At 36.5% G+C, this 12190-nt stretch overlaps 2 protein-coding genes, 1 long non-coding RNA gene and 1 other non-coding gene across 5 annotated transcripts in view; 2 read left to right on the top strand and 2 right to left on the bottom strand.

The window, feature by feature from the left end:
* On the bottom strand, positions 1 to 7310 carry LOC101738085 (coiled-coil domain-containing protein 102A). The gene is made up of 2 exons (XM_012690367.4): positions 7028 to 7310; positions 1 to 2937 (listed from the first exon to the last, which is right to left on the bottom strand). Exon 2 carries the CDS (start codon positions 2913 to 2915, stop codon positions 1800 to 1802), a length of 1116 nt encoding a protein of 371 aa, XP_012545821.1. The 5' UTR covers positions 2916 to 2937; positions 7028 to 7310; the 3' UTR covers positions 1 to 1799.
* LOC101746423 (uncharacterized) lies at positions 1659 to 9577 on the top strand. The gene is made up of 3 exons (XR_009975848.1): positions 1659 to 1794; positions 3266 to 3516; positions 9429 to 9577. It is a non-coding gene; the product is annotated as an uncharacterized LOC101746423 (transcript).
* Positions 8465 to 11982, bottom strand: LOC134200789 (uncharacterized). Its single transcript, XR_009975849.1, has 3 exons — positions 10935 to 11982; positions 9752 to 9879; positions 8465 to 8784 (listed from the first exon to the last, which is right to left on the bottom strand). It is a non-coding gene; the product is annotated as an uncharacterized LOC134200789 (long non-coding RNA).
* The window catches only part of LOC101738211 (uncharacterized), a 22064-nt gene continuing 19905 nt past the window's right edge, over positions 10032 to 12190 (top strand). For both annotated transcript variants that reach the window (XM_038018239.2, XM_038018238.2), the window contains exon 1: positions 10032 to 10902. The gene's annotated coding sequence lies outside the window, so the exon portion shown is untranslated. The remainder of the gene's footprint in view (positions 10903 to 12190) is intronic.

The following is a 12190-nucleotide window of genomic DNA, read 5'->3' on the forward strand; positions in this document are numbered from 1 at the left end:
TTTCAGGATATATTTTATTGCTTTTTAACAATTAAAGTGATTGTAACAAATGGTACATTCGCTAGGCCATGTCAAATGTATGTTTAAGTTTCAAAAAGGCATTATTCCTTCTGATCGTGTGCTTAAATATTTACTAAAGTGTCTACCAAAAATATTTTCGTTTGGTTATAGTTTACTTCGACACTCGAAAAAATTGGTAAATAAATAACTAAAAAACTAAAGTACAAACAAAAACAAATTACAGTATGTAATCTTATGAATAATTTTGCAAAGGAAAATGACGTTATTTATTAGTGACAAAATAATCTGTGAGTATTTAAATTAATTCGATAGCTTCAACATTCGTTGCAACGGCAAAAATGGACACATATCACACAGCTCTTTGTTTATAACAGAATGGATATTTTTTTTCATGTTCATCACATGCAGTGGGTTTTTGTAAGTGTATGATTTTCCTGAATACACGCAGTAATTAAAAATTGAATTTCGGTCTAATTTCATGCTTCGTGTATGAGATTGTCCGCGAGATCTTTTGCCCTCGACATTCCCTTGCAATCTCGCGGACGATCTCCAACACGATGGACCGACCTCATAAAATCTGTGACTCACTCAAACATAAATGATTACTCTCACTCTGTGAAACATCGTGCCACAAGGCGTCGCATCGCGAGAGCATCGGTATCGCAGGATCCGACTGATGCACGACCACGACCACTCTGTCAAGTGTACGAATAGGAAGTATGAGATTGTGATTAATACCCACAATAGAGTTGTGGTTGACTCTCGATGATTTTACGCAATATCCAAATTACAAGTAAATATAAATAATTTGGATATTTTTCATTTTGCAGGTTATCTTTTGAGGTACATATTTAATGGCGGGAAAATCGTTTCTAGTATAGACGACAGCGAGATGCTATGTTTTTCCGTTTTTTTTAAACAACATTTTCAATATTATCCATTTAATGTGAATTTGCATTCGTGCAAATTATACAGTGCGTATAATTTGCACGTGCGTATTATACAGTTGTCAATACTTCAATAAACTTTTAACTTAATATTGGCAAGAAAAATAAACATTTAGTGTTTAAGAAAATCGTTCTAAATATTCCAGATTAACTACCTATCTAAGGAGTTCAAACATCTACGGCCATTTTCCTGTTAACACTGTTTTAATGTTAACTATTATTGTAATTATTTTTTAAAACTATTTTAATAGTTTTGTTAAATTCATCCCTATTTTTTTGCGAGTACCTTTTTAGTTACAGTGATATCTGTCCCTGATTAATATTTGGCAACATTTAGTTTGCTAGTATATAAAAAAAAATTACATAAAATTTATGTTTAAGCGCGTGGAATGAATTTTATAAATGCATTACGCAATGTTATTAGGTATGTTATTTTAGAAGTAATTACACGAAGTGATTCTAAATTTGTACTACGCACGTTACGAATTACCATGATTATCCCATACAGGCTCCCCAGTTTCATTCAGTTTGAATTATACCAATGAAACATTTAAGCAAATTATTGGTTTACTCTGTGACATTAATTAGTTTCATTGACTTCATTTTCGTATTATTATTACGCTACAGCAGCCGAAAAATTATAAATTCATTTTTCCATTATTTAAGAAAGAACCCATATCAAATCTCGAACTCTTTATTTCATTCAAACTGATTGTCACTGGCGGATTTTTGATTAAATATTCTTTGACGGAAAAGTCATTTCAGTCATTCTTGTGTGATTCCTACGAATTTCGAGATAACAAATTCTGCCTTTCTCCCAGACAAGGTATGCTAGCAGTTTTCGTTTCTTTCGACTATAGCTAGATCGTCTTCGTCGCCCGAAGTCCCGGTTTTTGCTTCGTAATGTGCCATGTTGACCTCGGAGGAGCCGCTGGACTCGTGCGACCGTGGACTCGCGCTGGTCTTCCTAACATACAGGATGTTTGAGTCCAAGCGATCACTAAACCCATACGCGCTGCCATCAGACATTCTGTTCAACTTGTGGATCTGTTCACGGAGCTCACAGATTTGGCTGTACAATTTCTTGTTCTCTCTGAGTATGGCGATATTTTCAGTTTCCAACAATTCTCTCTTGCTCCACTGTATCGTGTTCTCCGACTTCAATCTCTCTACTTCCATTTTGTATTCGGTCATCTTCTCTTCGAGTACCTGTTTGATCGCTATCTCGTCTTGCAGTTCATTCTGGAGTCTCTCCACTTCGCTGTGGCTTGAATCGGTCGAGCCCAGCGTTCGGTCACCGTGGGCCAGCTCCATTTTCGCGCTATGCAGCTCTGTGGTCAAAGTTTCAATTTTGGCCAGCAGGAATGCTTTGTGATCTTTTTCGTTTTGTAAAACTTTCGAAGTGTCGTCCAATCTCAATCTTAGTTCGCTAAGTTTGTTAGCGAGTACATTGTCTACATTGGAGAGCTTGTGCGAGTCTAAGGAAGCCCGTTGTCTCTGTTCGTTTGGGGAGACAATGTTCTTCCTGCGTAGCTCGACAGTGTCTTCGGTGAGATCGGCCGTTACGATTCTACTTTCACCTATACTGAGCAACTTGTCGTTGTCTCGCCTCAGTTCGCCGAGTTGTTGTTCTAATTCATTTTTTTCAGTCTTTACTGCGCCTAACTCTTTAGTGAGAATCTCTACTTTGTTTTTGAGTGCCTTGACTTCTTCTCTTGCCTTATTTCGTTCAGTGCGCACTTTACTCCACTTCTCCCTCCAGTTGGCGGTGCAGTCTGACCACCATCTCATGGTCTTCTCCATCTGGGTAGCGCGAGCGCGTGCCTCGTCCAGTTCTCGTTGGTAATGTGCCTCCTTGGCTTCCCAGTCTGTGTTTGTATAACGTAAGCCTCCTCCATCGTGGTCTCTATTCCGTCTGTGACTTCCACCGTGTGAGCTTTGGGCCATTTTCGCATTTGCGCTGTATTATCTGTAAAGTAAAATTTAATTTTTATATATTTATATAATAGATGGGTGGATTAGATGGGTGGACGAGCTCACAGCCCACCTGGTATTAAGTGGTTACTGGAGCCGATAGACATCTACAACGTAAATGCGCCACTCGCCTCTTATAGTTACAACGGCTGCTCCACCCTTCAAACCGAAACGCATTACTGCTTCACGGCAGAAATAGGCGTGGTGGTGGTACCTACCCGTGCGGACTCACAAGAGGTCCTACCACCAGTAAAAAGTTATACACAAATATTTTGTAAGCTTTCAATTGTAATCTTATAACGAGATGATTTTATCTCCTCCAGAACACTATGAACCCATGCGAACTTCCCCCTTGTCCTCCCTGTCCGCCCCCCTCACCCCCGCCGTGCCAGCAAGTATGCCATCCGCCTCCACCACCACCACCATGCCGTGTCAAACCTATTATGCGAGGGATGCTGCACGCACAAATCAAAAGAACTATTGCCAGCGCTCTGATTCTGGCGGCGATGGGTGGAGCGGCATTCTACTTTGGTGTCCGTTTACCAAAACAGAAAGCGTACAGGGAATATTATGCGTAAGTAAAACAATAATTTTTTTTTTATTGATTTTCGTTCATTGCCCAAACAAGAAGTTAATTCTCTAGTTTGTGAAGAAATATATGTACCTATCAAACCAGAAACTTTTTCGCAGCGAAGTACTTTAAAAGGTTTTTATTAATCAGAGCCGTCCACGATGCCATGAACACTGCCAGGGACAGACTGAATTGGCCTCAAATAGTGCATGAGAAAGTTATTCAGAGTTCATGACGCTCAGCATTGAGGTTTATCAACGCAAAGATAATTAATCAGAGCATATTGATGCGTATTTATAATAATCAGACAACATGCAGGTAAAGTGTTTGGAATTGAAGAGTAGAAGACTAGTGGACATGAATAATCACAAGAGATGACTCTGTCTATTTAGGCTTAGGTTTCCTTAATAATTAAGTTAAGTAATAATTACCCTAGAAATATTGGAGATGAACATTTACAGTGGCTTTTTAATTTTTGGAGATTTTTAAGGAATGTTGAGCTGTAAAAAGCTGGCCAGCATTTATAATGAGGTTTGAAAAGAGTCTTCAGGGGTATTTTTTTATTATTTTTTATTGCTTAGGTGTGTCGACGAGCTCATAGCCTACCTGGTGTTAAGTGGTTACTGGAGCCCATGGACATCTACAACGTAAATGCGTCACCCACCTTGAGATATAAGTTCTTAGATCTCAGTATAGTTACAACGGCTGCCCCACCCTTCAAACCGAAACGCATTACTGCTTCACTGCAGAAATAGGCGGGGTGGTGGTACCTACCCGCGCGGACTCACTAGAGGTCCTACCACCAATGGCGCTGTAAATGGCGCTGTAGTTGTACTGGCATCAGATCCTTAAGCAATTGTAACTAATCATCATCAGGTGCTGCATGCTGCTTTGTAGACATTTTTTTTTTAAATAGATCTTTTTAAAAGAGCACACAAATTTTTATTTTTTTGTATTGCCTCTGTAGGCAGACGAGGTTACGGCCCGCGTAATGGTGAGTGGTCACTAATGCCAGCAATGTCATGAGCAGACACAAGCCCCAGCCTACCACTAAGTACTCTCCACAAGCCTCATTTGAAGAAGGGCAAAGCACAGTGCTTGGGCAACACCGTAGAGATGAGCTCATTCCAAAGCCAGATGGTACTTGGCAAAAAGATTTCTGGACCCACACTGTAGATGACTGCAATTTTAGGTAGCATGGGTGAACTCTACTCTGATGCGGAGCAGTGCCATGTTAAAATATGTTAAAAACGAGATGATGGGATCATATCAAATAATTGCTCAAAGCACTCCCCATTAAACATACAGTACAAAATACAGAGCGAACCAAAGTCTCTCGGTAAGAGATTCCGAACAATCCTTGAGAATGGGATTATCAACAATCCAATTCCAAATTCCAGTTGTTCCAAATTGTTACTGGTGGTAGGACCTCTTGTGAGTCCGCGCGGATGGGTACCACCATCCTGCCTATTTCTGCTGTGAAGCAGTAATGCATTTCGGTTTGAAGGATCGGGCAACCGTTGTAACTATACTGAGACCTTACAACTTATATCTCAAGGTGGGTAGCGCTTTTACGTTGTGGATGTCTATGGGCTCCAGTAACCACTTAACACCAGGTGGGCTGTGAGCTCGTCCACCCATCAAAGCAATAAAAAAAAAAACTTTGCAAATTATTGTCATTTTAAATTGTGAAAAATGTTTTCTTCTGCCCTAGCCCAGTCAGAGAAAAATTATGATAATACTGTGGAAAAACGTAAGGTCAATTAAGTGGTAAAGGAAAAAAACCTCCCTTCAAATACTGTGTAACTGATTGTCTTAAACAGAAAAAGATACTCACTATTAGCAGAGCTTGTTTTTACAACTAGAATTTGGACTGTACAAATAATTTTAATACCTTTAATGCCACAGGAGATTCATGCGAATTCCAGTGACAAGTCCTGCTTTCATCTGACTATTCATCAAAGGTTGCAATAGGAAAGATAGTAGAGAAACTCTGAGCTTTGGCTATAAGAGCTCTATCAAGGTAGCAGCAAAATTCAATATGAAATTATGCGAAATTTGTAGCTTTTTTGTTGCTATTTAGTTGCTAAAAGCGCGATTTTGTTGCTTGAGCCATTCGCGAAAAATCGCAATTACTGCTAACTTCATATAAAGCTAGCATAAAATTTTGATAAATCAATAAATATCGAATCAACTATTTAACCAAAATTTGTTGCTGCAAGTAAGCACTAACGAAAATTAAAAAAAAAAGACCTGACGTATTTTAAAGCTCTTATGGCTCTATCAAGGTAGCAGCGTCAAAAAATTTTATGCTAGCTTTATATGAAGTTAGCAGTAATTGCGATTTTTCGCGAACGGCTCAAGCAACAAAATCGCGGTTTTAGCAACTAAATAGCAACAAAAAAGCTAAAAATTTTGCATAATTTTATATTGAATTTTGCTGATTTGACGCTGCTACCTTGATAGAGCCGGCTATAAGATAGTAATCACCAGTTCATTCAACACACTGTATTTTGTTGTTTATTTATATATATAGTTGTGTATACAGTAAAAACTCCTTATTGACGCTTCATTTATTCGCATTTTCACCATTCAGGGATTAAAAAAATGTGACCCAATTAGTGTATTTGCCGCTAAAGATATTTTGATTTGCAGTTCTAATTGGTACATCAGTACATACACATTGATAAAGAGGATTCCAATATGTAGGCATCCAACTGAATATGCTTTGTAAGCGGTTTTTCCATATTCATGCCAGATTGGTCTCGTAAAAAGTTATGACCCACATAATGTGTGTTCATGGATGTAATGGATGGTTAGTGTTTATTTCACATATATTCAAGTCACCACTAGTAATAGACATGAAGTAATTCTCAACTGTATTAAGAGTTGTCATCAAGTCAGGAATCAAATCTTCATAGCAGAATTAGCAAGACAATCCTATTTGAGCAGGCTCCCAAAATATACAAGTAGAAATAGTTTATAATTTTAATATTGTTATTCTACATACTGATATTTCTAATCAAATATACACTATAGCATAGTTATTTTAAATTAGAAGAAAATCATAAAAGATAAACTTGCTTGTATAGGAGCTCATAATAAAAACAATTAAAAAAAAAGTATTTATGGAAAGAAAATAAGTAATATATATATTCATATATTTATACGTTTCTATACATTTTTAGAAGAAAAAATGAAAACTATAATGCAACTGTAATCGAAGTTATTTTCAATTTCAGTTTATTTATTTTTTATTGCCTTTGTAGGCAGACGAGCATACGGCCCACCTGATGGTGAATGGTTACCGTCGCCCATGGACTTCAGCAATGCCAAGGGCAGAGCCAAGCCGCTGCCTACCGCTAAAATAAATTTAAATGCTTACTTATATTATGGCACAGACATGAATCTTCTGAGTTTTTAGCACAAACACATCATTGGAATAATTGTATTATTTTATTTAAATTTAATCAGACCTGGTCATAGTATGATCAATTAAAATTTATATACTTACCCAAAATATTAAAGAACGACAGGCAGCTTTCAAGCTTTATCGTAAACACATTATTAAATAAGTTTATAGTGTTATTTTTTTTTTACATGTCCTATTTTTCTCTACATTTTTCGAAACCATTAAATACGTCTATAATTTTTCCTATTTTACGTAAATAACTGCCATAAATCAACCATTACTTTTGTACACTTTGCATCACTCTATTACTTGATCAGAAATATGAAATATCTAAGTACACAATTGTACATAAGTATTGAATGAATGAAATATACGTCAAAAAGCCTTTTTTTAAGGGGTTTTATGACCTGGTAGCTACGACCTTTAAGTCATGTCTTATTTTAGTTCATATTCATATTTTTATGAAAAATGATATTATGGAGTGAAATGAAATAAAGATGATTAATTTGAGACATTAATCGACTGGGATGAAATTAAATGAAATGAGATGAGATGATATGGGATGAAATTTCATCTCAGTAAAATGGTGGTCATTTACTAAGATTTTTTCAGTGGACTTTTTGGAGGATCCCGAAAAGTTACGTCCAGCGGCTTTGTTTTATTTTCCCACATTTGTGCACCTTCACAAATATCAAACAGTTTATAAACCACCACTAATACACATTTAAACCTGAAGAAACACTAAATATATACAAAATAAAACAAATCACACAATTTCACTCCTCGCGTTCCCGCCAAAAAGACATTTCAAAACGAACACAGCATAACTACTTGAGTCCACGTTATGATAATCTAAGTCACTGTGATCTAATCATTTGAGAAACCAATTGAATCCACAGTTTCTACTTTTTTGTACCAATTTGCTGATAGCCTCAGGGGCTATTCTAGTTATGCGCGAACAGGAAGGTGAGCTCACGGGCTCAACCTGACTGAATTTGTTAACACTGGCCTTAACAAGAGCAGTGCTACGAAGAATCTACTACTGGATCGGAATGGGGACCCATTGAGATGATCTGGCGAGAAACTCAGTGAGTTGTGTCTACGGTCTAATTCGCTCGTCGACCTCTTCGTCATGTTCGACGAGTTCGACGAGAACGGCGACCGGTGCTTGAAGAGCCTAAAGGCACCGAGAGTGGATCCGGGGGAATTCCACAATGTTTTGGGCGACGCTGGCCTTACGTTCCTCCATCATCGCTTAGGTTCGGCTATGTAGAAATTCTACAGATCAATTTCGAAATATGTGCTTTCAGTAGGCGTTATCTTGTCAAATGAATGCAAGTAAAGCTGAACGAAACATAGTTTTGAAAATATACTATACATGTAAAACAAGCCATGACATTTTTACAAAACCTGAAATACATTAGACTTCATTAAAGTAACAACATCCGAACATCAACAATTAGAGTTACAGCATCGTAAAAATCTATCGGGAAAACTACATTAAATAGGAAAATCTACTAAAATGCAAACTTATGAGTCTTATCGTTAATTTATTTATTAATATTAGATCTTACAACTTATTTAAACAGTGTACAAACTTAGATAGCCAATATTTTTGTTAGTCTTCATGTCTGAGAAATTTAGTACAATAGAAGAGAGCGGGAACAGTCAAAATATTCCACGCGAAATCAACATCGAGGCAGAGTCTGTGCTACGAGGGAAAAGTCGCGTAGGCGTCAAAAATGCTGGCAATCCAAAACAGAACGAAGCGAAACGATGTACTGCTTGGACTTGGGGTTCCAAACTTCCATTTGACTCCATACAAAAGAGGGCTGTTTGGATTGTCATTTCGGGGTGTCCTGAGGAATTATTTGAGATGATCCTATCATCTCGTTTTTACCATAGCACCGGCCGCTATCAGAGTAAAGTTATCTATACTACCTAGAAACTGTGTTCACCCGCAGTGCGTTTCCAGAGATATTTTCTGCCACGTACTATTCGGCCTTGAAATGAACATGCCTCCTCGGTAACTCGTAAGCGCTCTGACATGTCTTTCTCCATACGAGGCTTGCGAAGAGTACTCAGCTGTAGGCAGCGCGGCCTAGCTCTGTGTGCTTAGTGCGAGTTTTTTTTAACGTTCTTGATAGCGTAAAAGTTAAATTTGTATGCAGCTGGAATAGTGCTCCTAGCAGCAAACATAGGCAAACGTTTCAACTCCATACAAATTTGACTTAACTTTTACGATGTCGAGAACGTTAAAAAACTCGCACTAAGCACACTGTTCCTGGCATTGCTGATGTCTATGAACGACGGTAACCACTCAAATTCAGGTAGGCCAATGCTCGTCTGCCTAGAAGGGCAATAAAAAATCAACTGCTATGTCATTGAATTTGGGTACTAGATTAAGAGTTCGGATACTAACGACTGGACTAGTAGCATGTTGCTCTTGTTTAGTTATTAAAAAAAAGTAAATTTCTAAATAAAGTGTTTCATTCTTCATTAGGAAAGGAGAGTTTGAAGATTGGGCTGACGAAATGGCAAGGAAGGGGCTTTTCCAATCTGTGCCGGCTGCGTCTTTACAAGATAACCAGCATGCGAAAAAATAACTTATTTTCACTTTATTTTGAATAAATATGTATTTGTTTTATTAAATGAATTTTAACTGTATTTTTCAATTATAGTTGACTGGTATTCATTATAATTTAATTTAATTTAGATGAAGAAGAAAATATTTTGTGATAAAGTGATAGAAAATAGATTTGTTGGCTTTGGAATTTAAAATGAACAGAACCTGGTTACATAATATTATTCCTTTTGAGAACTTACCACTAATAAAATTCAATGAAAATTATTTTTAATTTTCACAGAACAGGAAGTGAGTCGTGTCGCCAAATTTCGTGGCGGCAGCCAATGAAAGCGGAGTACGGCTTTACAAAACATGGAGAATGTATTGTCTGCCAATCAAAAGTAACCTTCAGTCGAGCATGAAAGTTTCTCTATGTATGTTTGTAACGACGTACAAAGCAATAGATGAAAAATTCTCGCCTTCAATTAAAATCATTTAATAATTAGGAACAAATATATGTTTATGTTAAATATCTTTATGACTTCAATAGTCCAGTCTTTTAGTCTCGAATATTTACATGACATTCATAAAAAAATGTGTAATTCGGTGAACATTTTTGTACGTCGATCCAAAAATATGTCAAGCAGTGTGTTTGTCTACTGCGAGGCAGTGCGCATGTCAAGTTGAAAATTGCAAATGGCGGCCGTTGTTATTGTTCGTACCGAATTAACTATTTGTAAATTATATACTAATCTTTTAAGGGATTTTTCTAATGAACTGGTGTACTGAAATGATGCTTTAACTTATTTTAATTCGGTACGATAAGTTTTAAGTACGATTTTAAGTGTTTTGTGTGTTTTTTTCGCATTTTATGTGTGTCATTGCAAATGGGGTAAGCTGGAATTATCGGATGTCGCTTAGGTTGTTTTGAATAGTTACAACAAGAAAATGGAGTGACCTTATGTGTTGAATCAGACAGTGCACAAATATTTTCACCAATCGCCCTACGTTTAAAGCCTTCGAAAACACGAGGGAGATCATAATTTACAAATGTTCCATGCTGTGACTGCACTCCCCGTACATTTCAAAATGGCTGCTCTTGACGATATATGAGCTTTGCGTCACTGGAACATAAATCAGTGGATTCGATTCATGAAGAAATCGTTGTGTTTAAGTCGCAAGGCGCTAGTGAAAAATAGGAATTGGAAGGAGAACACGATCCCGGGGGAAGTCGGACCGGGACAATAGTGGTGTGTCATATGTTTTCAGAGTGGACAGTGGTCATAGGACCGAGATTGCTTTGCGTCCGTGCCGGACTGTGATGTTGCGTTTGATATCCAAGGATGGTTCTAATCAAGAGGGATTAATGATACTAGTGTGTAATTGATCGGAATGTGACATCGTATGAGAGGTGAGTAGCATGTTATTACACGGTTTATTTACATTCTGCGGAGTATCGCGAGGTTCAAGTTGGATACAAAATGGACACATTGGTGGGTTGACAGGACGACGGCCGGCCGTCGCGGCCGTGCTGTGCCACGAACGCCTGAAAAATGTATTCCGTGTACAGTTTGACCCATAAATATTGTATAACTAGCTGTGTGTTTTTGTAGTAAAATCCTACACTTGGCCGTTTCGTTCGCCGCGGTGTATTCCATCCTAATCGCAACCCGCAAATGTTGCTAATTTGTCATTCGCACATGTTAACATTCCACGATTGATACAAATAACGTGACTTTCCAAGAATTTCAGTTTAATCGTAATGTTATTAATTAATAACAATATCATCGTAATTAAAATTGAATTTATGAGAATCTAAAACTTTGTGTGTCACACTTTTATCACAAACTTAACAAAAAAAAAAATCTCCAACCAGTGATAAACAGCAACAGGGCTTATCATAAAGTTTGCCAAAAAATACATTGTCTATGGAAAATATCTTATAAGTTTCCATAAAAACTGTTTTCAAAAACATTGCACAATTGGATTTAAAAAAAAATTATACAAATATTCTGTTTTTATTTTGTTAATTAAATAAAATGATCATTGCAAAATTACAGTAATTATAGGTTGAAAACAAATAAAAAAAATATGTAGTTTTCTTCTTATTACCAAAAAATACAATCTTATTACCAAAAAATACAATAACCTAAACACCTTTGCATTGTATTTGAATAAAAAGGGTGCACTTTAAGAAACATTTAAGTTTTTTGGATTATTCTTGTTTAATTTTTGGATTCTGTATGTTCCTAAAGGTCTTCATTTTTTCTTTTTCTGATAACAAAATTTAGCCAATGATATTTATAATAACCAAATTAATCAAATTGAATTTTTAAACGAATTAATAAATAAAACTAAAATAATGCTGTTATAGAATAGAATGGTCATGATAAATTTTGGCTACGATTTAATGTTCATAAGTATTGTATGGACTTTGAATCTTATAAATGTTTATTTTGATTTTTTACACACCTATTTATTTCAGAGTTTCAAAGCTCACTTACTCTTGATCACAAGCATTTAAAATTGGATTTAGGTTCAGTTATCATCGTCTATCATCTATAATCTATTTTGTAGAATTAAAAAAAGGGTGATAAAGTATCCCAGTTTCCACAAAAGATACATACATTATTTTTAGTAATTATCCAGGAGATTTAGGAAATTAAATATGAACTTAGTTTCATATCTAGTAATATTAT

The sequence above is a fragment of the Bombyx mori genome, chromosome 20, assembly GCF_030269925.1.
Source record: "Bombyx mori chromosome 20, ASM3026992v2".
In the NCBI taxonomy this organism is placed as follows: Eukaryota; Metazoa; Arthropoda; class Insecta; order Lepidoptera; family Bombycidae; genus Bombyx; species Bombyx mori.